The 27,253-nt window shown below is 44.1% G+C and overlaps 1 protein-coding gene and 2 pseudogenes across 7 annotated transcripts in view; all 3 read left to right on the top strand.

Annotated features, from left to right (window-relative positions):
- LOC134957822 (flavin-containing monooxygenase 3-like) overlaps window positions 1-27,253 on the top strand; it is a 158,197-nt gene that overhangs the window by 95,205 nt on the left and 35,739 nt on the right. For 6 of the 7 annotated variants that reach the window (XM_063940011.1, XM_063940014.1, XM_063940015.1 and 3 more), the window contains exons 2-3: window positions 4,054-4,205; window positions 26,809-26,997. In XM_063940011.1, coding sequence (XP_063796081.1) covers window positions 4,074-4,205; window positions 26,809-26,997 — 321 coding nt within the window. In that variant the 5' untranslated portion in view covers window positions 4,054-4,073. Of the gene's footprint in view, window positions 1-4,053; window positions 4,206-4,313; window positions 4,333-26,808; window positions 26,998-27,253 lie in introns of those variants that run through there. The other variant, XM_063940016.1, reaches the window with a different exon arrangement.
- On the top strand, window positions 5,441-5,559 carry LOC134958885 (5S ribosomal RNA; annotated as a pseudogene).
- Window positions 10,550-10,668, top strand: LOC134964311 (5S ribosomal RNA; annotated as a pseudogene).

Below are 27,253 nucleotides of genomic sequence, written 5' to 3'. Positions count from 1 at the left end.
TCAGGTAAACAATGGAGATGGATGGATACTAGTATACAATTATGGACGGACTGCCGAGTGCCGACACAGAGGTAGCTACAGCCGTGAACTACCGTACTGTACTGTGTCTGCTGCTAATATAGACTGGTTGATAAAGAGATGTAGTAGTATGTATGTATAAAGAAGAAAGAAAAAAAAACCTCGGGTAGGTGGTATACAATTATGGACGGACTGCCGAGTGCCGACACAGAGGTAGCTACAGCCGTGGACTACCGTACTGTACTGTGTCTGCTGCTAATATAGACTGGTTGATAAAGAGATGTAGTAGTATGTATGTATAAAGAAGAAAGAAAAAAAAAACACGGGTAGGTGGTATACAATTATGGATGGACTGCCGAGTGCCGACACAGAGGTAGCTACAGCCGTGAACTACCGTACTGTGTCTGCTGCGACTGGATGATAAATAATGATATAAAAAATATATATATATCACTACTGCAGCCGGACAGGTATATATTATATAATGACGGACCTGCTGGACACTGTCTGTCAGCAGAATGAGTTTTTTATAGAATAAAAAAAAAAACACCACACAAGTGAAGTCACACGACGAGTGTTTAACTTTTTCAGGCAATCACAATATAGTATACTACTAACTATACTGGTGGTCAGTGTGGTCAGGTCACTGGTCAGTCACACTGGCAGTGGCACTCCTGCAGCAAAAGTGTGCACTGTTTAATTTTAATATAATATGTACTCCTGGCTCCTGCTATAACCTATAACTGGCACTGCAGTGCTCCCCAGTCTCCCCCACAATTATAAGCTGTGTGAGCTGAGCACAGTCAGATATATATACATAGATGATGCAGCACACTGGGCTGAGCAGTGCACACAGATATGGTATGTGACTGAGTCACTGTGTGTATCGTTTTTTTCAGGCAGAGAACGGATATATTAAATAAAACTGCACTGTCTGGTGGTCACTGTGGTCAGTCACTAGTAAACTCGGCACTCTCTACACTTCTACAGTACTCCTAAGCTCCAGTAAATCAGGTCAATCTCTCTCTCTCTCTCTTCTAATCTAAATGGAGAGGACACCAGCCACGTCCTCTCCCTATCAATCTCAATGCACGTGTGAAAATGGCGGCGACGCGCGGCTCCTTATATAGAATCCGAGTCTCGCGAGAATCCGACAGCGTCATGATGACGTTCGGGCGCGCTCGGGTTAACCGAGCAAGGCGGGAGGATCCGAGTCTGCTCGGACCCGTGAAAAAAACCATGAAGTTCGGGCGGGTTCGGATTCAGAGAAACCGAACCCGCTCATCTCTAGTTAGTACATCCCACCCACACCCTGTAACATGGCAGTTAGGAGCTGTTTGGCTGGTACTTTATCTCCATCCGCTTTATTCCAAGGCTTAGTCAATAGACCCCTTACTTAGGGGTACATTTACTAAGCAGTGATAAGAGCGGAGAAGTGAGCCAGTGGAGAATTTGCCCATGGCAACCAATCAGCACTGAATTAACATTTCTAATTTGCATACTATAAAGTGATACAGAGCTGCTGATTGGTTGATGGGGAAATATCTCCACTGGCTCACTTCTCCACTCTTATCACTGCTTAGTAAATGTACCCCTTAGTTCTTAAATACTCCTTAAGTTGTCCAGAACATTTCAGTTCATCAGTAATGGATAAAGATCATTGATAATCATGCTTGTGACACCGGAATTATTCTCAAAGCTGTAGTCATCCAGTGTGTGCGGGTGGTCCTTGTACTAAAATGCACTTCTCTGGTGAACCACTGTTTTCTTCAAACTAAGTGACCTGGAAGGAAGATAATTATATACTGAACCCAGGGCTGGACTGGCCCACAGGGGCAAAGGGGTAACCCCCGGTGGGCCCCACTGTCTGTGGGCCCCTCCTCTTCTAGGGATCAGGTTCCAGACTGTCTACTTGAATTATACATTATATATATATATATATATATATATATATATGTTACCTTATACTGCACAGGACTATTGCTTACTTTCTACATGGCATTGCTGTTATTAATCTGGTACATTAGCATGCATGCACTAGAAGTATTTACTATATATATTTCAAGGGGCCCAGACAATGCATTCTTTCATGGTTAGGTAAATCAATGTGGTGGCTAGCCACACCCCCTCTGTAGGCTGGCCACACCCCTAAACATGGGCCCCTACTGATGCATTCCACTGGTGGGCCCTTCACGCCCCAGTCTGGAACCAATTGAACCTTTCAAATTAAAAAGCTATTAATTATACCCAATGATGTATTTGAATCCGCCTGCTTTTTTTCACCTAATTTACTATTTCTATAGAAAAACACATTTAAGCATTAAATCCATCCTGTATAAAACTGGTGCACCTTTTGTATTGTATCTTACCTTTGTAAAATTGATTATTGTCTAAAATATGATTTATAGCTGTCAATCAATAGGACTGAGGTATGCTAGCATAGAAACTGGAGATGTCAATACTACAAAAAGAATCAGAAGCAATAGGTACTGTGTAAGATATTGGAGCTTGTTGAGAACAATAACAGTAGATCCAAATAAATCAGCACTGACTAAAAAAGAGGCTTACAGGGTGATGTAATTGTCTGGTATTCCTTTATACAGCTTTGTTGGGCCCTTGTATGACCACTTAACAGGTATCTTGTCCTTTTTTGTTATCACGGTTAGACGGCGATGCAGTTAATATACCAGCTGTCTGGATACTGGCGTTCAGGAGACCGACACCAGGATCCTGACACCGGGATCCTGATAGCTGGTAAAATGCTGCCAGACAGAATCCTATCAAAAGCAGAGTAATACCAGTATGTAGGTGGGTCCATGCCACCAACCGAGTGGGAATATAACCTGTGGCAAGCACAGTGAGCACGCAAGGAGGCTCGCTGCATCGCTGTCCGTATAGTGAATGCCGGCATCCCATCTGCTAGTGAATGATATGTATTTAATTAGACGTTGTAATATCCTTTGAAGAATTAGGGAGCTATTTACTAGGCAATGATAAGAGTGGAGAAGTGAGCCAGTGGAGAAGTGCCCATGGCAACCAATCAGCACTGACGTAACATCTATAATCTGCATATTATAAAATTATATAGAGCTGCTGATTGGTTGATTGGGCAACTTCTCCACTGGCTCACTTCTCCACTCTTATCACTGCTTAGTAATTATCCCCCTTAGTTTCAAAAAGAAACCTTCGCTATTATTTGTATTTTCTTGGCTTAGAACCTGTTTGCCAGTGGTACCCTGGTACACCTTGTATTGGTTAAAATCACCATTGACTTCACTAATTATTTTTTTATTTTTTTTAATCTCTCCTATAGATTGCAAATTAGTGTGTGTGTGGTTTTTTTTTTTAAATCCTTTTAAAGCACAAATGTAATGGTGCCCATACACTTGTGCGATGCGCCACAACACGACATTGCGGGGTATCGCACCGGCAGTTGAACTGCCAAAGTGATTAACATGCGATCATGCGATAGATCGCATGGTAATCACGTGATGGACACTTCACAGCCGAGTGGGAGCGACCTCAGGTCGCTCCCGGCGGGTGTCCATCGCACATCGCAGTGCAATATATTGCATGTGTTTAAAAAAACACATGCGATCGCACTGTGATGCGAGAAATATTACGTGCAGCACACACTATCATGAGACGCGACATTTGACCGGCGTGCCCGCGCATCACATCTCATGGTACGTTAAATGTGCATACAATCCTTTGATTTTTCCCACAGATGCTGTCGAAGTCTAAGGATTGTATGCCCTATCGCACAAGTGTATGGGTTACATAAGAATCGTTTTTTCCATTGCTGGTTTTTAGAAATGTACCCAGTTACTAGTAAATTGTAAAGCGCAACTGAATATGCTGTGCTATGTAAGAAACTGTTAATAAATAAAATAATAAATACTTCAAGAAATACCTAATTCTCACTGATGCGTAGTAAAAAGATTTAAAAAAAGCACAATACATTGTATGTGAAAAAAGTTTGCTTTGTTATACACAACTTAGAAATAATGGTATTTTTATATTTTGGTTATACAGTAAACCTGAATCTTTAGAACATGGAAAAAACTGTGGCTATAATTGGTGCTGGAATCAGTGGACTTGCCGCTCTGAAATGCTGCTTGGAAATTGGGCTTCATGCAACTTGCTTTGAAAAAGGCAACTGTGTTGGAGGACTATGGAAGTTTATGGTACATTTCTCTATATTTGAATGAGTTTTTGTTAAGGAGACAATTGTTATATCTCATGAATACTAAAAAATAAATACATCTTTTTTTACAGCTTTATTCCCAGTAGTACTCAAAGCATTTGTAAAAGGTGAGGTTGCCATATTGGTTGCTGTCCTCATTAATGATTCACATCAATTTCTGGCACATTGGTCATTACCTAACAGTGTGGTTTTTGGACTGTGAGAGGAAACCAGAGCACCTTTAGAAACTCATGCAAACACATGGAAGAACACAGTGTTGGACTGGGGCATGAAGCGCCCACCAGGGGAATGCAGTGGTAGGGGTCCATGTGGTCAGCTGCCATATAGGCATAGCTAACCATTAGAGCAGAGGTGGCCAACCAGTCAGGGGCAAAGAGCCGAAAAATATCTGTAGTCAAGCCAAAGAGCCGGTATCATGATTGCACCAAAGGCGCGCACGCCCAAAATGGGGCGTGGCCTAACTAGCACAAGGCAACACAACTTTTTGTGCACGTGCCTTCAGTATGACGTTCGTAGGAGCATGACCATGTGTCACACCCCCTTTTTAGTTACACTGGGAGCAAGAAACACTGAAACTTTATACACATTACGGCAGGCAAGAGTCCCGATTTTACACATTATAACAGGCAGAGTCCCCTTTTACAGGAAGAGGGAGAGAGAAAGAGAGATTGTGTTATACTTACATTTGCAGCAGCATCCACCAGCCAGCTGTCATCTTGTCCATCCCGCTTCCTGCCCTATTCTGTGTTTCTTCGCAGCGTAGGGCACTGGGGGTGGCTGGGAGTGACAGGCAAGGGCGGAGAAGGAGAGGAGCAGGGAGGCTGCCCTGCTCACAGATGGCTGTGTCGGCCTTTCTTTGTAAGTGTAGCGATGGATATAAAGCTATCTCTGTCTCTCCATCAGGGAGGGGTCTCTGCTGCCGGTGTCAGGGAGCGGGAGGCAGGAGCTGCAGCTTAATAAAGAAAGCTGCATGCGGCTCAGCCACCGCTGCATTAGAGAGTCCATTGTTTGGGTCTCCTTTTCTATGAGGTGCTATATCGTTTACATAATCCTGGTTCTACCCCCCCCCCCCCTATTCCACCACTACCTGCTTGTGCACATCCCTACAACATTTCTCTTTCTGTACCTGTTAATAAATAATGTATAATATTTAATCTATGTGACTCGAGTGCTGTCCTAGGCGATCGGATTTCTGATGTTACGGTGTCTACTTTCATGTACAGTCAAACAACACTGGCACGCCCAATCTCGTCCGATCTTGGAAGCTAAGCAGTGTTTGGGCCTGATCAGTACCAGGGAGGGGGACTGCCTTGGAAGATCAGGTACTGTAAGGAATGTCATAATGACATCAAGCTAATTAGAGACCGACCTGATACCACTGAGTACCAAATAGGCTCACGCTGTACACGACCCACCGTATAAACATTTAATACGGAGGGTATTTTCACTATATGTTATCCATCATCACTATGTAGTAATCAAATCACCTCTACACATGCACCCCTGGTGTGTGGTTCGACCCACTATCTCTATGTAATCCCGTACTATTCACCCGTTCCTAATACCTTTTATTCCACTTATAATATTGTACCACCAGATGTCATCACATTAAATACACCCCCCCGCCGCCCCCCCCTCCCTCCCTCCCTCCCATATCCACCCCTCCACATACACAACTTTAATGGCATCGGCAGCACCATTATTTTTGCACATTAAGAGCAATCACCAACCCATAATAATGTAGTATTGATAAGCACCTGTAAATTAGTTCATGATGTATTATTGTATTATTGGATATGAACCACGTTTATATTCTATATCCAATCTGTCTCACTTAATTCAGCCATTAGATCCTCATCTCCCTAACCCCTGTATAACAGTGTTCCTATTTGCCTATATAAAACTGACAGGCATATGTTTTACCATTTTTTTCTGATTCTTATGCTTATATGGAACGGTTTCTATGGATACCGGCACACCATGTCTCTAGAAACTCCACCAAGATGGCCACCACATTTATATGGACTGCATTGGAATTCCCTACAACAGTATGGCCGCCACAATACTGAAGATGAAGGACCTCGAAGCTAAAGCACACAAAAAACTGTATCCTGTCACAAGAAATGCCGTGGACGCATGCGCAGTACGCGCGGGACGCCATCGACGCATGCGCACTGAAAAACCGGAAGTGGGGTGGAAGTATCCAAAGACACGTGACCCGCGATCCCCGTCACTGGAAGTGTGGCGGAAGTGCCGCACTTTGGTGTATATTCACTGTTAAAACATATAAATACGGTTTCTAAGCCTGAGAAACACTCGTTTGTCCATTTATATGAACCTTTAATGACTCCTATTGCCACTGCAATGTTAAAAACTGTATCCTTGACTGTGCTCCAGACTAATTGTTTTTTCAGGTCACATGACCAAGTGTGACATCACACCCCATGATCTAGCATATCAGGGCTATAAATAGGCTTGCCATTTCATTAGGTCCCTACCCTCTGAAGAAGTCTGATTGAGACGAAACGCGTTGGATTCCCTGTAGTGACCCCACTTGCCTATTTTAAAAGCTAAGTCTGAATTCCTTACCTTTTACAAAAAATGTTATACTTTTATCCTTACTTGTGAAATTTTCTGTATTTTATTCCACTTATATATTAAAAAACTTGTTTGTTAATTTTAGATATTTTTTGGCTCATAAATCTTAATCTTTTATTATTGATTTGTTTTAAACAACACTAGTCGCCGTTACCCATATCCCCCCATTCTTTATCTTTATAGCAGTATTGTGCCGGTACTGCATTTTTAAGGGTTGGCAGACCCCTCTAAGTTAGGGAAGTGTGTGTTTTTAACCAATTTCAATACGAATGCTCTTTTAACTCACTTTTTTACTGAGATTTTACCCCACAAGTGGCGCAATATCATCTTCTGTTACACAATTGTCTGTTGGTACATTGATATAGCAGCCTGGTGAGTCAGAACATCCAGTAGAGAACTAGAATGTTCAGGAATGTCGATCGTACGGTTAAAAGAAATGATTTATGCCAAAAGATATTTAATGAAAACAAACAGGTGGATACTCCAACACCAACACAAGATCTTGATGATCTATTCTGGGGTATGGAGAAACTTCTTATCAAAGAAGTGAAAACATGGTAGGACATCAAAGGCCTGGAACATTACATCACAGTAAACAGAGTACCCAGAGGCCTGAGACTCCTTAAACAACCAACCTTTGGCACCATGGATACAGAATTCATAGAAGAATGGGACTCCATCTTGCACAGGTGTTCAATAGATCTTATGAAATTGCTCATCCGGAAAAAGAAGAGTGCCCTGGAGACACTGGAGGTCGAAATAAAAGCTAAGGAATCTGAAATGATCGGATTCAAGGAAGGATAAGGAGGACTACATCATTAACGAAAAAGTACTTAACAAGAAGTTAGAGCATATAGAAGGGGATGTCATTAAAGGGAAAGAGAAGAAATTTCTTCAGGACAAAAATGACTACAGTCAAGGAAATATGAAGAACTGGAGCAGATTCAAGGCTCCTAGCCATCAGTCCAGTGGAGTGGGAAGGTATCAATGGAAGATGGTACCTAAGGGAAGAAACACCAGGACCATTAGTGAAGAATCCCCGTCAAACCCACACATCAAAACAGTAAACAGATTTTCGGCTTTACAAAGGAGAGATTCAACAGGTGATCAGGATTTTTTATCGGCAAGAACAGGTGCACGAGCAAAAGATATGGTGAGAAATATGGTGAGGGAGGACATCAGACAGGCGTCTCCCATGAAAAAAAAGACTTTTAGAAGAAGAGGAAAATGGGGCGGTAGGAGGGAGAGACCAAAAGAGAAGGAACCTATAGTAGTTGAACCACGGACAAAGGCATTTTCAATCTATCCACTCATACCTTAACAGAACCTGAGGTTACACTGCTCAGCAAGGGTCTGTCCTTTGCACCCACAAGTGGTTTGAACAGATTCGAAACCTTCATTGACTTGAATAAATTCGTGAGGAAATTGACTTTAAAAAGACATTTCTTACATAAGGAAGATGCAGTCATAAACAATTATGAGGAACATTCCAAATCCGGCTTAAAACCAACATCAAAGTATTATCCACTGGAGTCAAAGGGGAGCAATGTCAGTATTTTTTATGACTTGGTCAAAAAAGAATTATGTGACACAAAACTAAAGTCAGCTGAGGGAAAGAATTTGAGGAACAGTGAGTGTGAAGCCCTGAAGAAACTACAGTAAAACAACAACATAATCATAAAGCAGGCGGACAAAGGGGGGGGAGTGGTCATAATGGACCATGACCAGTACACCAAGGAAGCACTGAGACTTTTGGGAGATGTGAAATCTTACACACCACTTCAGGGTGACCCGAAAGAACCGTTCGTGGAAGAACTAAGGACCATACTTATACAAGGCTTACGGAACAACGTAATAAACAAGGAAGAATACCAGTATCTCATGCAGTCCAATCCAATCACCCCAGTCTTTTACTTCCTGCCCAAAATCCACAAATCCCTAACTAATCCACCAGGTAGACCAATAGTGGCAGGCATAGGCTCATTGACTTCCAACTTATCTGAGTATGTGGACATCTTTTTGAAGAACTATGTGACAGCACTGCCATCATATTTGAAGGATACAACATCGATTCTCAATATACTCAGAACAGTGGAGTGGAAGGATTCTTATATATGGGCGACAGTGGACGTTCAGTCCCTGTACACATGCATTGAACATTCCAAAGGCATAGCTGCATGTAGGGAATATTTGAACAACGATCCAACACTGACGTCCACCCATCGTGATTTTATTTGTGATCTTATGTTTTTTATCCTCAGCCATAATTATTTTAAATTTCTTAACCAGTTTTACCTACAATGCTGCGGCACAGCTATGGGGACGATTTTCGCCCCAAGTTTTGCCAACTTGTTCATGGGATGTTGGGAAAAAACACATGTCTACGGCTCTATGGCTTTTAAGGAGAATGTGGTGCTCTACAGACGTTATATTGACGATATCTTAATCATCTGGAACGGTACGGTCGAGTCTTTTAATGAATTTTTAAGCACGCTGGGAAACAATGACATGAATCTGACTTTTACCTCAAACATTAATGTCAAATCTGTCGAATACTTGGACCTGATTTTAACGGGGGAGAATGGAGGCGTCACCACTAAGAATTTTATCAAAGAGGTGGATATGAACAGCTATTTGCACTATCGAAGTAACCACCTCCAAAAGTGGAAAAATAACATCCCGGCATCACAATTTTCTAGAATTAAGCGGAATTGCACGAATCCTAAAGACTGTGAGGATCAGTTGGGGATCTACAGTAAAAGATTTGAAGACAAGGAATACCCAGGTCCCGTTCTGAAGGAAGCGCTGGAAAGAACGGGAAATGTGAATAGGGAGGAACTCCTGAGGTACAAACCAAGAGAAGTTAAAAAAGACACTGTTGCGTTCGTTACCACCTACAGTCAACACGAAAGGATCATCAGGAATTCGCTCAAAAACCACTGGAATGTTCTTCTCATGGACCCGGTTCTTAAGGAAGTCCTACCGCCCGAACCCTTACTCATCTTCAAGAAATCCAGGAACCTGAAAGACCACCTTGCACCGAGTCTACTTAAGGAGAAGTCCAACAGGAACACTCCAATGCCGAAATGTGTGGGTTCTTATAAATGTGGTAAATGCAACGTATGTAAATACTTGCATCGGAACAGAAAAACCTACAGTGATACGGCAGACAAGAAAGAATATATCATTAAAGAATTCATGAACTGTAACACGACGTCCGTAATATACCTACTGGAGTGCACATGTAAAAAGAAGTATGTGGGTAAGACCAAGAGACCGTTGAAAATGAGGATCCAGGAGCACATAAGGAACATTAAAAATAAAGTGGAGAGCCATACTGTTTCCAGGCACTTTACAGCACAACACAACTCCAATCCTGAGGACCTCACGTTCAAAGCAATCGAACATGTGTGTTTGGGAGAAAGAGGTGGTGACCTGGCGAACAAGCTCTCGAGAAGGGAGATGTACTGGATATTCCAGCTGCAGACCCTACAACCCATGGGTCTAAACGAAGGTTATGAGATTGCACCTTTTCTATGAGGTGCTATATCGTTTACATAATCCTGGTTCGACCCCCCCCCCCCTATTCCACCACTACCTGCTTGTGCACATCCCTACAACATTTCTCTTTCTGTACCTGTTAATAAATAATGTATAATATTTAATCTATGTGACTCGAGTGCTGTCCTAGGCGATCGGATTTCTGATGTTACGGTGTCTACTTTCATGTACAGTCAAACCACACTGGCACGCCCAATCTCGTCCGATCTTGGAAGCTAAGCAGTGTTTGGGCCTGATCAGTACCAGGGAGGGGGACTGCCTGGGAAGATCAGGTACTGTAAGGAATGTCATAATGACATCAAGCTAATTAGAGACCGACCTGATACCACTGAGTACCAAATAGGCTCACGCTGTACACGACCCACCGTATAAACATTTAATACGGAGGGTATTTTCACTATATGTTATCCATCATCACTATGTAGTAATCAAATCCCCTCTACACATGCACCCCTGGTGTGTGGTTCGACCCACTATCTCTATGTAATCCCGTACTATTCACCCGTTCCTAATACCTTTTATTCCACTTATAATATTGTACCACCAGATGTCATCACATAATATCCACCCCCCCGCCGCCGTGGACGCATGCGCAGTACGCGCGGGACGCCGTCGACGCATGCGCACTGAAAAACCGGAAGTGGGCGGAAGTATTCAAAGACACGTGACCCGCGATCCCCGTCACCGGAAGTGTGGCGGAAGTGCCACACTTTGGTGTATACTCACTGTTAAAACATATAAATACGGTTTCTAAGCCTGAGAAACACTTGTTTGTCCATTTATATGAACCTTTAATGACTCCTATTGCCACTGCAATGTTAAAAACTGTATCCTTGACTGTGCTCCAGACTAATTGTTTTTTCAGGTCACATGACCAAGTGTGACATCACACCCCATGATCTAGCATATCAGGGCTATAAATAGGCTTGCCATTTCATTAGGTCCCTACCCTCTGAAGAAGTCTGATTGAGACGAAACGCGCTGGATTAATAACAGCAATGCACTGCAGAAAATATGCTAAAGTCCTGTAGTGTAGTATACTGTATGTATAATCTATAATCAAGTGCACAGTCTGGAACCTGATTCCTAGAGAAGGGGATTGGGCCTGCAGGCAGTGGGGCCCACCGGGAGTTTCCTCTATGCCACTGTGGGCCAGTCCGACCCTGGAAGAACACAAAAACCGTCACACAGATAAACTCCTGTTTGGAACAGAGATGAACAGTTCGGATTCCAAGGAAGACAAACTGCTCCAGGATCCGTGTCCACCTGTGCTGCGGCTCAGGTGTTCCCGCCTGACTTTGATCCCACTTTAAGGCTGAACGTCATCCTCCCAGCATCGGATTGACAATGCTAAATTCCCTTGTCGTATAAACAACCCTTTATGAAGCTAAGAACACTGTACGCTGTTTACTTAAGAAGTACCGTAATGGTACGCTAGTTGCGTAACGATCGCTCAGCCGTAGGCGAGACGCTCAAGCGTCACGTTCGCTCACGGCCCAGTGATCACAGGACACGTTATTGGCTATGACTAGAGTAACGATTCGCTATGGCGTAGCGGACGCTCGAGACCACGAGGAGATCACCAGCGGCGCAGACGCTCACAACGCTATACCTTTATGTCTAAACCTTATACCAATGAAATACACGGAATACCTTAATGTGAATACAGGGTGTAAGTGCAACCTTGTGTAACCTGACTAACTACAAAGCTGCTTGAGCGTCACCGACGCTCAAGTGAACACTTAACCCTATAGGAAATACACAGATACTGGTTTAGGGTCCAAAGCCTATTAACTGTATTATATCTAGTATACTTGTAAAAAGGGGATAACAGTACAAATGATACACTACAATATAACAAAGACTTCCTAACCAAAATACAATACTATCTAATACAATACAATACTAGTCTAGGGGAGATACGAGAGAAAGAGAAGGGAAAGAGAGAGAGAGAGAGAGATGAGAGAAATTGGCTCACAGAAAGACAATGATTACGGAGAGAAACTTACGCACAGGGTAAACGATCGCATGCGCCTGGACATCCAGCACCCGATTTTCAGCAATGAGAACCGTTGAAGAGTGAGAGCTGGATGTGGTCGGCCTGCCTATTTATGCCCCACACACAATGCAATCTCATAGTCCCTACAATCCCATTGTCCATTGGATGAAGGAATTCGACCCTGTATCACAACAAAAGGTCATAGGTTGATTCATACAGGTGGGCTGTGACGATTTCAAACAGCTCAGGTGGGTGGGGAACTAGGTTTCCCGCCGCATACCTGAGTATGAGTAAATAGTAGAAATGGACATAAACTTCTTATGTCCATAACTATTCGCACGAGCGATTAATACGCTCCAAACCAACACCGGAATATTGCTAATTAAATACTCTTCCGATGGGTACCAAACACTGCTGTATGAGTCTTGTTAGACCCTTCGTACGATACAAAGAGGGATTACTTTAAACAGGGACCTTCTATATTAACCAAACTTTCAGAAACTATCAAAGGGACCATGATCTATAAACTACATTAATTGTGAAAATATGTAACGAATGAGTCGCACGCTACGACTACATAAACTCTACCGTAAATACGCATACCGCGCCTGCGAGTGCACGCTATTGCGGGTATGCGCCTTCACGGGAGAGCGTACGCATGCGCAGCACGGACCAGTGTGCGGTGCAAATATGGCAACGTGCATAGAGACATTTTTCTGACTTTGACAGTCCACCCTTTGGCAGTCAATAATAACTGCCACAAAACATTTAAGGAGAAAAATGCAAGTCAGGGGTTAATTGATTTCCATGGTTGGGTAAGGGAGGAGAGAGGAGAAGGTGTGAAGAGGGTATGACCTAGTGAGATAGCAGAAGCATGTGTGTATGAATCCATGTTTGGGGGGTCATGTATCATCGTGCCGTACGTGTTGTACATCAAGCTTCGAGGTATTGCGAAGTATACATTTGAATTCCTTCTTATCCTGTGGTACAGGTCTGTGGATGGGCTGTCAAACTTTACCGAGCTCTTTTCGGATTTTGAACAAAATGGGGAGCACATTTTAGTTGATGATACATGAATGGGGAAGGTATGTGGTTGCTGATATCTGTGCCTGTATTCCCTATCGTCTATGTGTGTCATTACCTGAGGGTTGTAGAGATGAAGATAAAGAACACTTATGGAAAATGCAATGATATTCTATGTCAGGGAAATGTACATCTGTCGTCGAAGTTGTGTTCGGTATCTGTTGAGAGTCGTCTTCTTTGCGCTGTATTGCTCCTTGGGCATGAGCAAATAGCTTTGTCTGAGCCATCAGATTTACAAAAAATGTTGGGCTAGCGTGAGTTTAAAAGTACTAGGGAAACTGGGGATCCATGGCAAAGTTCATCAAGTGTCCATTTCTCAAGTGGTCAAAACTTCATCTTTGGTGCTTGTCTGTTGTCTGTATAGCGTCTCGTCAACTTTCTCGTCCAAGGGGGTCTTTGTATCTTGGAGAAAAGCAGAAAAACAGGTGAAAGAAACGGACCGTATAATCGCATTTTCATCACATTCGGGTTTCTATTATTGGGTCATAAATCAAATCCAGGTTAATTACAGTTTCCTCGCTCCTCAAGCTCATCACTCTTGTACTTTGTTTGCACCTCATTAAAGCCTGCCCGCATCTAAATATCAATCCAATCGATATAACGACACCCAAGATACATAGTAGAAACTTTCCAACATCCATTATGACTCCTTGAGCCCAGTCTCCTAAACCGGAGAACCAATTTCGCGGGTTCAACCATGACACCCAACCAGTCAGCTCATTACCTACAGCAGCAAGGGTGAGATTGTGTTTCCGACGAAATTCCCACTTTAATTGGAGAATGTCGTCCCTCTTTTGGTCTATGACCTCTACCGGATCCTCGGTGCTATTCGTGATATAAGTGCAACACTTTATGCCGTACTGTGTTGCCAATGTAACACAATATCCGCCTGTTACTGCTGTAAGATAATTAAGAACCATCCTATGCTGAACTAGTTCTGTTTTATAAGCTTGAAGTTCTCTTCCAGTGTATCTAAACGTGTCATCATACATTTCAGTGATATTATCTAACAAATTGGCGAGTGCGGAAATGTATCTATAATTCATCACTCCTCGAGCGGTGCGAGTGAAATCTAACGCTACCAGAACCTGAATCCCGGTGGATTCATGGATAAGATCGGAGGCCGGATGCTCTAACCTTTCTGACAGTTGTCTTTTAACTCGGTGCTCGTAATGAGTGTGAGTATAAGGAGCTTGGGCACCACGGTGTATGTCCTTCATTTTGTCATGTGTTACAGTCATCACTTCAGGCAATACTTTTCCAATATAACACAATCCTTCAGAGTTTGGGGCAAGCCACTTGTACGCCTTTCTCCCGCATATGAAATATGCGTCATCGGGGAGAACATATGGGACGGAGAAGGACATGACCATGTTACAAACCTTCCAGGTGAAATCTCCTGACCCTAATTCTTCCATCTGCTTAATGCACGTATCAGTTTGTACGATATGTGCACAGTATCCTGGTGATACCTCTCCAACTCTAGTAATCCTATTTCCTAAGGTATATCGATACCGAAAAGATTTTCCTCTACTGGCTATGTGGCGTACCAGCTCTGTATCTGTAGGCATTCTATCTGCTCTGTGTGAAAAGGTCATGGTAAGGTTGCTCCATGACACTTCCCAATTTCCCGGTTTTCTGGGATTGGAGATATTGAAACATAAGAGGGACCTATCCACATGGTATTGGTGGAGCTTCAAACTAGGAGGGCTGGAGATATTAAACCTCCGGTCCATCGGTCTCCCACCACTTAGCTCAAGTACCTCCCCTAACGTTAAAGGAAATGGTACTAGCCCTGATTTGCTATGACCCTGAGGTACTTGAGAGCATACCCAACAATCTGTTTGGTTTAACACATTACCCACTAAAGAGTGATAGTCACTCAATGGATGCCGGTCTATATGGATATTAAAACTGGATTGGCATTTCTTTATGCATCCATCTTCAACCAGATTATCACAGAGCCTACAGATACAATTTTCTTCAGCTAACAATCCATCACAATTTCTTCTATCGGATCGTTTTCTGATACTCGCCTTTGCTTGTTGGTTTGGTTGATCTTGGAAAACTACGCCTCCATCATCATAATCGGAACCCATTCCAGAACCTCTCTCGACCTCTATGGTACTCTCGCCGGAACAGACTGCTCTGGTCAACATCATGGTTAACATCAAAATCCGGATCACAGTCTCTTGGGGCAAGTCCATCTTTGAGGAGGAAATAGAGAAGAATGAGAAGGGGGGAAAAAGAAATTTCAAGGAAGAGGGGATGGGAAGTGGAGAAAAACAATAAAAGGGAGAAGGGAGTCGACAACTGCTTTCGGTCTTCAAGGCTCAGGTGCCGCCTCAGTCCTCCTGGAACAGACACTCCAGTGATACAACCTCTACCGTCTGTTCCTTATCACGGGACTTCTCTGGATCAGCAACCTTTTTGCAGTGGGATGAATGGACCCAAGTCTCTCTCTCAGCCACCTTCAATGCTGTGGTGCTAGTCAATAAGACCTGGTATGGTCCTTCCCATCTATCAATAAGACAACCTGAGCGTAGAAAATTTCGTATCATTACATAATCCCCAGGTTCAATGTCATGACAATTACTATCTGGTAAATCAGGAATCATCAACTTCAGATTATCATTTTGATTCCTCAACTGCTTACTCATGTTAATCAAGTACTTTACAGTTACTTCATTGTTACATTTCAAATCATCCTGGGGGTTAATCATGACATGCGGTTGTCGACCAAACAAGATTTCAAAAGGAGACAGATTAAGAGGGGACCTGGGAGTGGTTCTGATGCTATACAAAACAATGGGTAAAGCTTCTGGCCACGTCAATCCTGTCTCTGCCATTACTTTACTCAATTTATTTTTAATAGTGCTGTTCACTCTTTCGACCTTCGCGCTCGCCTGTGGACGGTACGGAGTGTGCAGCTTGCTATCAATTCCCATCAACTTACACATTCCTTGAAAGACATCACCTGTAAAATGGGTACCCCTATCACTTTCAATGATTCTAGGGATACCATATCTACATACAAATTCCTGCACAATTTTCTTAGCGGTAAACATAGCGGTATTTGTAGCTGCTGGAAAAGCTTCGACCCAATTCGAGAAAACATCTATACAAACAAGTACATATTTCAAATTTCGACATGGGGGTAATTGAATGAAGTCGATTTGTATTACCTGGAAAGGGCCGCCGGCAGGTGGGATATGGGATGGTTCTGTAGGTATTGCTTTTCCAATATTCTTTCTCAGGCAGGTAAGGCATGACATTGCTCTCTTACTCGCATGAGAGGAGAATCCTGGGGCGCACCAGTATGCTCTTACCAATTTGCACATCCCCTCCTTGCCTAGATGAGTCAGCCCGTGAGCTGCTTCAGCCAGACATGGAAGGTATGCCCTGGGGGCCACTGGTTTACCATGTCCATCCGTCCAGAGCCCTGAGGACTCCTGGCCATATCCCTTTGCCTTCCAGACTGCTCTTTCCTGTGTGGAACACAAATTCTGCATCTCACACAACTTTTGTGTGTTGATGGTATTAAATACCATCAGTTGTGTGGTGTCTGTCTGTATGGGGGTAGCAGCTGCAAGCTTTGCGGCTTCGTCTGCTCGGCTGTTACCAAGGGATACTGGGTCTTGGCTATATGTATGTGCTTTACATTTGATAACAGCCACTCTGTCGGGTTCCTGTATCGCTGTTAGAAGCCTTTTTATATACGCTGCATGCGCTATTGGTGTACCAGCTGCCGTCATGAAATTTCTGAGACGCCATAGCGCTCCGAAATCATGTACTACCCCGAAGGCGTATCTAGAATCGGTGTAGATATTGGCTGACTTACCCTTAGCCAATTCACATGCTCTGGTTAGGGCGACCAGTTCAGCAACCTGGGCTGAGTGAGGTGGGCCTAGCGGTTCCGCTTCTATGGTGCCTTGGTCATCTACGACTGCGTATCCAGTACACAAGTCTCCCGAGTCTGACTGTCTATGACAACTACCGTCCGTGTAGAACGTTAGTTCTGCATCTTCCAGTGGGTTGTCACTGATGTCAGGCCTTGCGGTGAAATTTTGGGTCAAATATTCCATACAATCATGTGTATCTCCCTTTGCATTAAGTCCTCCTTCCCCATCACTCTCACCTTCCACCCTTTGTGCCTGACCAGGCACACCTGGGAGAATAGTTGCAGGATTTAATGCGCTGCATCTCCTTATGGTGATGTTTACTGGGGCCATTAATGCCAATTCCCATCTTGTAAACCTTGCAGATGAGACGTGTCTGGTTTGGGCAGAATTCAATAAGGCAGATACCGCATGTGGTGTATGGATTGTGAGGTTGTGGCCTAGCACGACATCTTCGCTTTTCGTCACTAGCAATGCTATCGCCGCAACGCTACGCAAGCATGTGGGGAGGGATCGCGCTACCGTGTCTAGCTGGGCGCTGTAGTATGCGACTGGCCTGCTGGCGTCACCGTGTTTTTGGGTTAGTACACCTGCTGCGCACCCAGCACTTTCTGTTCCGTATAGTTCAAAGGGTTTCCCATAGTCTGGCATACCTAGTGCTGGTGCCTGCGTTAGGCACTGTTTGAGTCTCTCAAATGCTGTTTCGGATTCGTCTGTATGCGAAATCCGGTCAGGTTTGTTTGAAGAGACCATTTCCTGCAAAGGTAACGCCAATATGGAAAACCCTGGGATCCAGTTACGGCAATACCCACACATTCCTAAAAACGTCCTGATCTGTTGCTGGGTTTGTGGCAGTGTCATGTCTCTAATGGCTTGGATTCTATCAGCGGTCAGGTGTCTCAGTCCTTGTGTTAGACAGTGTCCCAAATATTTTACCTTAGTTTGGCATAATTGTAACTTGTCTTTGGAAACCTTGTGACCTGTGTCTGAAAGATGAAACAGGAGCTGTTTCGTATCCTTCAGAGATGCTTCCAGTGAATCTGAACACAGTAATAAATCATCCACATACTGTATCAATACTGATCCACTCTCTGGTTGGAAAGACTGTAAACAATCATGCAAAGCCTGAGAAAATATACTTGGACTATCTATGAAACCTTGGGGTAACCGAGTCCACGTGTATTGGACTCCTCTGTATGTGAATGCAAACAAATATTGGCTGTCAGGGTGCAGAGGTACCGAAAAGAAAGCGGAGCAGAGGTCAATAACAGTGAAAAATTTGGCAGTGGGAGGAATTTGCATTAGGATGACAGCTGGATTAGGCACTACGGGGAACTGACTCTCAACTATTTTGTTAATCCCCCTTAGATCCTGCACTAGCCTGTAACCCCTCCCCCCACTCTTTTTAACAGGGAAGATGGGACTATTGGCTGTGCTGGACGTTCTTACCAGAATGCCCTGTTGCAGCAAGCGTTCTATTACTGGGAAAACTCCTAACTCCACCTCTGGCTTCAGAGGATACTGTGGGATTTTTGGAGCTATCCTACCATCTTTTACTTGTACAACTACTGGAGCTACGTTTGCCATTAATCCAGTGTCCTGTCCATCTTTTGTCCAAAGTGACTCTGGTATCTGAGATATCATCTCTTCTACTTGGGATGGGTTCCTATTTGTCATAATGGAATGTGACATTAATTTTGATGGGGAGTCTAACATGTCTCGTACCTCCTGAGCGTGATTCTCAGGAATGTCCAAGAATACACCTTCAGGAGTACAATAAATGACGCAACCCATTTTACATAGTAAGTCTCTACCCAGGAGATTAGTTGGTGCTGATGCAGCCAGCAAAAAGGAATGCTTGGTATGCAAAGGCCCTATTGTAATCTCGGCTGGTTTGCTAACAGGGTAGTGCTGGACTACTCCTGTTACTCCCATGGCTGGAATTGTCCTACCAGTGGTTCTCATGCCCACTGTCGAATTTATCACTGACTTGGCCGCCCCTGTGTCTACAAGAAAGTTTAAAGTTTTACCAGCTACATTGATTGCAATCTCTGGTTCGCTTCCAAGACTGGCAATCAATTTAACTGGCTGCAGATTACAGGTGTGGCCACACCCCTATTGGGTATGCTGACCTCCCTGAATCCCATTGGCAGCAACTACTTGTGGGGGAGTTAGCTGGGAACTACCAGAGGCCTGCCAGTCTCTGTTCGGGGGATATCTTTTTGTTTCCCCTGTATGTGGCTCAAAACTCCGCCTCTGTGGACCCTGCTCCCAATGTCGTGTGTTGTGTTGTTGTCTAGGGGGTTGAAAAGATCTTTGTACATTCTTTGTTCTACATTCTCGTGCAAAGTGTCCCGGTCTGTTACAAGAAAAACATGTTATTACACTTGCCTTACCCACAGGATTCGGTGGTACATACGCAGGCTGCCTTGTGGTCAGCGCCTGTATACTTACGGACATCAACTTATCACTTTGCGACTCCCTGTGTCTAGTGATGTTTTTGTCGTGATCAACAGCAGCCTCTCTCAAGGTGGACACTGACAGACCTCGCCAACATGGTTGTGTGGTCTGTACCCTAGCCTTTAATGTTTCTTTCAAACCATCCATCAGTACAGATACTGCTACTTCTCGATGGTTTGGGTTGGTCTTAATGTCTTCTATACCAGTGTATTTTGCCATTTCTGATAGTGCCCGGTGGAAATATTCTGCTGCCGTTTCGGACTCCTTTTGCTTAATGGAAAATATTTTATTCCATTTAACAACGGCTGGGAAATACTCCTTTAACTGTAAATTTATCCTTTTTACATTATCCTGGTCGTACACATCTGTAAGCGGTACATCTTTATCTAGTCCACAATCAGCCAAGAATTTAACTGAGTCGACATTGGAAGGTAAGCAAGCTCTTAGCACTATCTGCCAATCCTTATTATTGGGCTCTAAAGTGTTTCCTAGATCCCTGATGTATTTTTGGCTTGCCACTAAATCTTTTCTGGGGTCTGGGAATTCAGACACTATGGTCCTCAATTCCATTCTAGTGAACGGGCAATACATGGCAATGTTCCTGACGGGTGTGGCTCCTGATGCATCTGTTTTCCCATTGGGAACTACTATCACCTTTACAGGAGCAATTCTAACAGCCTCATTCTGCGTAGATTCTACAACTTGTGGTACAATTGTTTCAGTGTAGTGCATGGTGCCGTACTTACCCGTTGACACGACCTCACCTATCCCTCCGCTAGGGGCCTTCACTAATCTCGTGGGTGGTGCAGTTCCCACTGTGGTTTCTGATATGGTGGCCGCTAGAGAGAGCGCTGAAATTGTTGCCGAATCTTCTTCTTGATCACACTCCTGAGGAAGGTTCAAAACAGGGTACATCTTGCACGGGTTAATACTTGCATGAGTTATTTGGTTAACATCATTAACATTTACAGGGTTACTAAGAGTTTGTGTTTTACAACCCAGTGCGTTTCTCTCCGTAATCAACTTCTCTCCTGCAATGTATGGTGGAGGTGGAGCTGTGGCTATCAGCTTCCTGACTGCCCCAGATCCCGCCGCCAGAGCCAAACCTCTCTGTATCTCACCTTCCTGGTGCCATAACTGTAAGTAATCATGATGCTGAATTCGTCTCTTTGATGATTTTACGAGACATATCCTCCTCCTTAAATTTTGTAACACGTCTGGACTGAAGCTACCTATTCTTGGGAATTTGTCCCTGTCTTGTACAGTCATTCTCTCCCATTCATCACATAAAGATTCTGTGTGACTTCCGTATTTTTCACACATGATGTACCTTGCCGACCCAACGGGTCGGTTCTCTGAATCAACCCGAACCGAGGTTGATCGCCCCCTACCTGAACAACTGGCCCCCATAATCTGCAGGTGTTGCTTACTACTCCTGTGATCTTTATATCACGGTCTTCAGCGAACCCTTACAGCAAACCAAATTGTCCAAAAATAGGCCGGCGGTGGCGGTTTACCGAGTACCCCACTCACTCGCCCACCTCGACCAATACGACCTGATCACACCGATATGGTGCTGGCGTACTCGATACAGGGCCCCTATGGAACCTTCAGTTTACTGGAACATATGAGGGTTACCCGCAGGACACTTACTCTTTCCAGTAAAGGTGGGGTTGTTAGATAGTTCCTGAGTGACCAGCGAACTTCCCTTCCAAAAATAAAAAATTACACAAATCACGTCAGAATGTACAGATAGCGTTTGTGACCACTTTACTCTAATGGTATTAGGTCAGATTACTAACTACTGCACACAATTACGTGCGGTCCAATCGTTCAGTACATAAGCACTACTTGTCATGTACTGAAAGATCAATGGAATCGATGTTTCCGGCCGCGATTCCTTCAGCAAGAGCTTATGGCCTATATGGGTTCTGCACCAACACCCCAGGCGTTGTGCCACTGGACTTTTATAGCGGACCTCTTTGTCTATTTTACCTGTTACCTTATGACCTCCTGGTCTGTTACCGTCTGTTAATGACCTCCTGGTCTGTTACCTTATGACCTCCTGGTCTGTTACCTTATGGTCCGCTATACTCTAATGCTCAAATATTATTTAACCAAGGATGCCTCCCTAGCCACCGTATATGTCACTTACACGTGTGTCCCTTGACGAGTACCCGACTTTCCTTTTGGTTCAACCTCTTAAGTTATATAAACTTATGTAATAAAAAACACACTCACTCAACACATGTACACTTTGTTTCTATATCTATTTCTGCGCAGAAATTGTCTTCAGTCCAACAGTGTTACTAATTAGGAGCAGGATCTGTTAAACTAAATTTCAGATTTTTCCAAAAATAGATTTGCGTTATTTACCGCGTCGCGTTATTTACCGCTGTGCGTTACTTATCGCTTTTGCGCTAATTATCGCTTTGCGCTAATTCAACTTTTCGTGACTTGAGCTACGTGGGCGTAACCAGACGCTACGTTGCGTAATGTACGCTGCGTGCGTCTGCCGTTTGGATTGCGTACGCAAGTCTTTTGTTAGGGACACGTGTACGCAAAACAAAGATCCACCGTAACACAATTTCTACCTTTATCAATGTAGATGATCCCTGATCATCTACCGCACACCACACTGACTGTCTTATCTCCCAGACAAGCCGTGTGTTGGTCTATACTTTAACTATTACCTCTACTATGAAATAACAGCAAATCTCTTTTTGCACTTTCTATCAACTATAAAACTTGGCAAACAGGAATAGTGATATACGAAATTTGAAAAAGAAATGCAGATAAATGTATGTGTGCGTGTATACGCAAGACAGAAGAGAAATAAAACAGTTTTAAAAGACACAAGCGTTTTGTTCTTACTTCCGGTTCCTGGATTCCTTCAGCACTCTTTATCTAAGCGAAGCAGACGCTTATCCCGTCAGCACTGCGAGACAACCTCCCACCCTTTGCTGGGGGGATAATGTCTGCTGATCTACCTAGTGCAGATATGAGAAGGAAAGGACGAGTCCCCAATTGACAATGCTAAATTCCCTTGTCGTATAAACAACCCTTTATGAAGCTAAGAACACTGTACGCTGTTTACTTAAGAAGTACCGTAATGGTACGCTAGTTGCGTAACGATCGCTCAGCCGTAGGCGAGACGCTCAAGCGTCACGTTCGCTCACGGCCCAGTGATCACAGGACACGTTATTGGCTATGACTAGAGTAACGATTCGCTATGGCGTAGCGGACGCTCGAGACCACGAGGAGATCACCAGCGGCGCAGACGCTCACAACGCTATACCTTTATGTCTAAACCTTATACCAATGAAATACACGGAATACCTTAATGTGAATACAGGGTGTAAGTGCAACCTTGTGTAACCTGACTAACTACAAAGCTGCTTGAGCGTCACCGACGCTCAAGTGAACACTTAACCCTATAGGAAATACACAGATACTGGTTTAGGGTCCAAAGCCTATTAACTGTATTATATCTAGTATACTTGTAAAAAGGGGATAACAGTACAAATGATACACTACAATATAACAAAGACTTCCTAACCAAAATACAATACTATCTAATACAATACAATACTAGTCTAGGGGAGATACGAGAGAAAGAGAAGGGAAAGAGAGAGAGAGAGAGAGAGAGATGAGAGAAATTGGCTCACAGAAAGACAATGATTACGGAGAGAAACTTACGCACAGGGTAAACGATCGCATGCGCCTGGACATCCAGCACCCGATTTTCAGCAATGAGAACCGTTGAAGAGTGAGAGCTGGATGTGGTCGGCCTGCCTATTTATGCCCCACACACAATGCAATCTCATAGTCCCTACAATCCCATTGTCCATTGGATGAAGGAATTCGACCCTGTATCACAACAAAAGGTCATAGGTTGATTCATACAGGTGGGCTGTGACGATTTCAAACAGCTCAGGTGGGTGGGGAACTAGGTTTCCCGCCGCATACCTGAGTATGAGTAAATAGTAGAAATGGACATAAACTTCTTATGTCCATAACTATTCGCACGAGCGATTAATACGCTCCAAACCAACACCGGAATATTGCTAATTAAATACTCTTCCGATGGGTACCAAACACTGCTGTATGAGTCTTGTTAGACCCTTCGTACGATACAAAGAGGGATTACTTTAAACAGGGACCTTCTATATTAACCAAACTTTCAGAAACTATCAAAGGGACCATGATCTATAAACTACATTAATTGTGAAAATATGTAACGAATGAGTCGCACGCTACGACTACATAAACTCTACCGTAAATACGCATACCGCGCCTGCGAGTGCACGCTATTGCGGGTATGCGCCTTCACGGGAGAGCGTACGCATGCGCAGCACGGACCAGTGTGCGGTGCAAATATGGCAACGTGCATAGAGACATTTTTCTGACTTTGACAGGATTCTCACAGGATTTGGATTCTATTTAAAGCACCGGGACTCTTTGCCATTTCACTCTAAAGCATGCTGCTGTATGTTGCACTTTACTCTGCTGTATTGGCTGTGCTGTGTCCAAACTCTAGGCGAACGGAAGCAAAGGAGAAGTCATCATACTACTAAGGGCAGGCAGCCACTGGAAGAGTTAAACAGTAATGAGTGAAAGGAGATGCTGGTATAGATATTCACTACATAGGAGAGATCTGTATTTGAAGTGTGAGAGAAGAAGGTTGTGAGAACAGGTGGGCAGAGGGCTCTGCTCCAATCTAGGGGATGGGGGCAGACAGACAGGTGACATGAGGTGTGAGCAAGCGAAAGACGGACTGATGTAAGGAAGTAAGCAAGGCATAGCTGGTCAAGGTATAAGGCAGTGGGTTGGGAGAGTGGCCTCGAAATTAGGTTATGCGGAAGGGTACGCTTTGATGAACAGGTGGGTTTTCAGCACCTGTTTGATGCTTTGCAAGGTTGGGGAGAGTGTAATAGAGCATGGGAGCTCATTCCAGTGAAGGGGGCAGCACAGGTAAAATACTGGATACACACATGGGATGCAGTGACCAATGTAGAGGAGAGGCAACTGTTATTGGCAGACCGGAGTGGGCGGGAGGGAGTATGTAGGGAGATGAGGTTGGAGATGTAGGGAGCAGTGGAGTTAGAGAGGGCCTTGTACATGAGGGTGAGAAGTTTGATGGGGATTATGTAGGGGAATGAGAGCCAGTGCAGGTTTTGTCGAATAGAGGAGTGGCAGATGTGGAGTGGCCAGCTGCAGAGTTGAGAACAAATCAGAGAGAGTGAGATGAGAGCATAGGAGGCCAGAGATATTAGGGATGGTGGAGACCCTGGATTGGGGGAGGGGGAGCAGAGGAGTTTGGTTTTGTCCATGTTGAGCTTCAGGGATTGCTCGGACATCTAGGAGGAGATGGTGGAGAGGCAGCTGGATACCCGAGAGAGCACAGAGAGGGAGAGGTCAGGAGAGGAATGGTATAGTTACGTATCATCGATGTAGAGGTAGTATTGAAAGCAGAAGGAGCTTATGAGCACACCCAGGGAAGAGGCGTACAGGTAGAATAGAAGTTGGCCCAGGAAAGAGCCCTGTGGTACACCGACGGGAAGGATGGAAGACATTGAGGTGGAGTAGGAGGCATACATCAAGATGGAGCAGTTAGTGTTGTAAGAGGTGAACCAGGCAAGGACTGTGCTGGAGAGGCCAATGGTCTGGAGGGCGTGGAGAAGGAGAGGATGATCCACAGTTTCAAAGGCAGCAGAGATGTCCAGGAGGAGATGGGAGGAGATTTCATGATGGATTGCTTACATTTTTAGAGGAAAAGAAGGCAAAGTCTGACAGTGAGGGAGGATGGGAAGGGAGGAGGGGGGGGTCTGAAGCAGAGTGTTGAAATTATGAAAGAGGTGGCGGAAACTGGAGGACTGAGAAGCGATGAGTGATTGGAAAAAGTGTTGCTTGGCGAGGTAGAGGGCAGAGCTATAGGAAGAGAAAATAAACTTGAAATGGAGGAAGTCCACCAGAGAGTGAGATTTCCTTCAGAGACGCTTGGTAGTGCATGAGCATATTTCAAAAAATGGGTCAGTGCGGAGTGTCAGAGTTGGGGTTTAGATCGATGGATTGGGACAGAGGGGATGGGGCAACAGTATCGAGTGTGGAGGTGGAGTTATAGAAAGAGGCCGCCTGGTTGGGGGCAAGTCATGATGGATAGTGGAGAAAGGAGTGAGGAGTGTATCGAGGGAGGAAAGTGGGGTCAAGAGACCAGAGATTGCATCTGGTGATGGTTGGTCTGGGTGTGGGGAGGAGAGGAGGAGATGAGAGGGTAAAAGAGAATAGATAATGGTCAGAAAGGAGGAAGGGAGAGTTAGAGAAGTCAGATAACACCCGTGGGTGAAGACAAGGTTGAGGGAGTGGCTGAGTGTCCGATTATGTGTTGCAGTTACTGTGCCATAAACCCCCTAACACACTTCCATACATCCACCCCTTAGGACCTTATTCAGAGATGGACGTGGATAGCTGTATATGCAGCCAGATTTGCGTCCATCTCCTCTCTAGCACAGAGCATGTGTGACGGGCCGCCTCCCGATGTCATTGCGGACACATAGAATTAAAGTTTTTATTTTTAATCGGAGTGGCTGCGTGTGAAGTTACGCAGCCGCCCCAAAAATGCTCTTGGCCCGCCCCTGCTCGGCCCGCCGCCATGCCACCCCCTAATGCCACATTGCTGCCCTGCGAACGCCCGCCGTTGTCAATCGTACGGCGGCCACATGCTTCCAGGATACAGCTGCAATGTGTAAGATTGCGCACTGCAGTCAGTGTGCCTGTGCAGACTACCTGAATGCAGCCACTGCGTACAGAAGCATGGCTGTGTTTGTCTGAATGACCACCACAATACCAAGCCCTCTTTTATTATTGCATTTTTTCCTAATTGTTTCAAATTATAATTAGCTGAGCAATACACATTTGCTATATAAATAATTGTAAATGTACAGTATAACAAAACAAATCTCATATTTCTATGTTCTACATAGGATCATGCGGAAGATGGGAGGGCTAGTATCTACCGCTCTGTTTTCACCAATGCTTGCAAGGAAATGATGTGCTATCCGGACTTCCCTATACCTGATGAGTACCCAAACTTCATGCATAACACTGTGTTCTTGGAGTACTTGAACCTTTATGCCAAGCATTTTGATCTGTTCAGAAATATTAAGTTTAAGGTAAGAATTTGTATAATGTCAAATTGTTGTAGTAGTTTGACACATAAATTATATTAATCTAGTGTGTCACTTATTTTTATTGTTGTATTCTTTGTGTTAATGATTATAGATGGCTTTGACTGCTTTTTCAGATATTGTGGAGGGATATCCTTCACGCACAGCAGCAATCAGATCTGAATTATCCCTATGGTTTTTGCTGCAATCAGGTCTGAATTACTGATAACTGATAACTTTGGGCCAACAGTAATGAAACATG

Source organism: Pseudophryne corroboree, chromosome 9 (assembly GCF_028390025.1).
Source record: "Pseudophryne corroboree isolate aPseCor3 chromosome 9, aPseCor3.hap2, whole genome shotgun sequence".
NCBI classification, from domain to species: domain Eukaryota; kingdom Metazoa; phylum Chordata; class Amphibia; order Anura; family Myobatrachidae; genus Pseudophryne; species Pseudophryne corroboree.
This window is presented reverse-complemented; position numbering and strand designations above follow the sequence as displayed.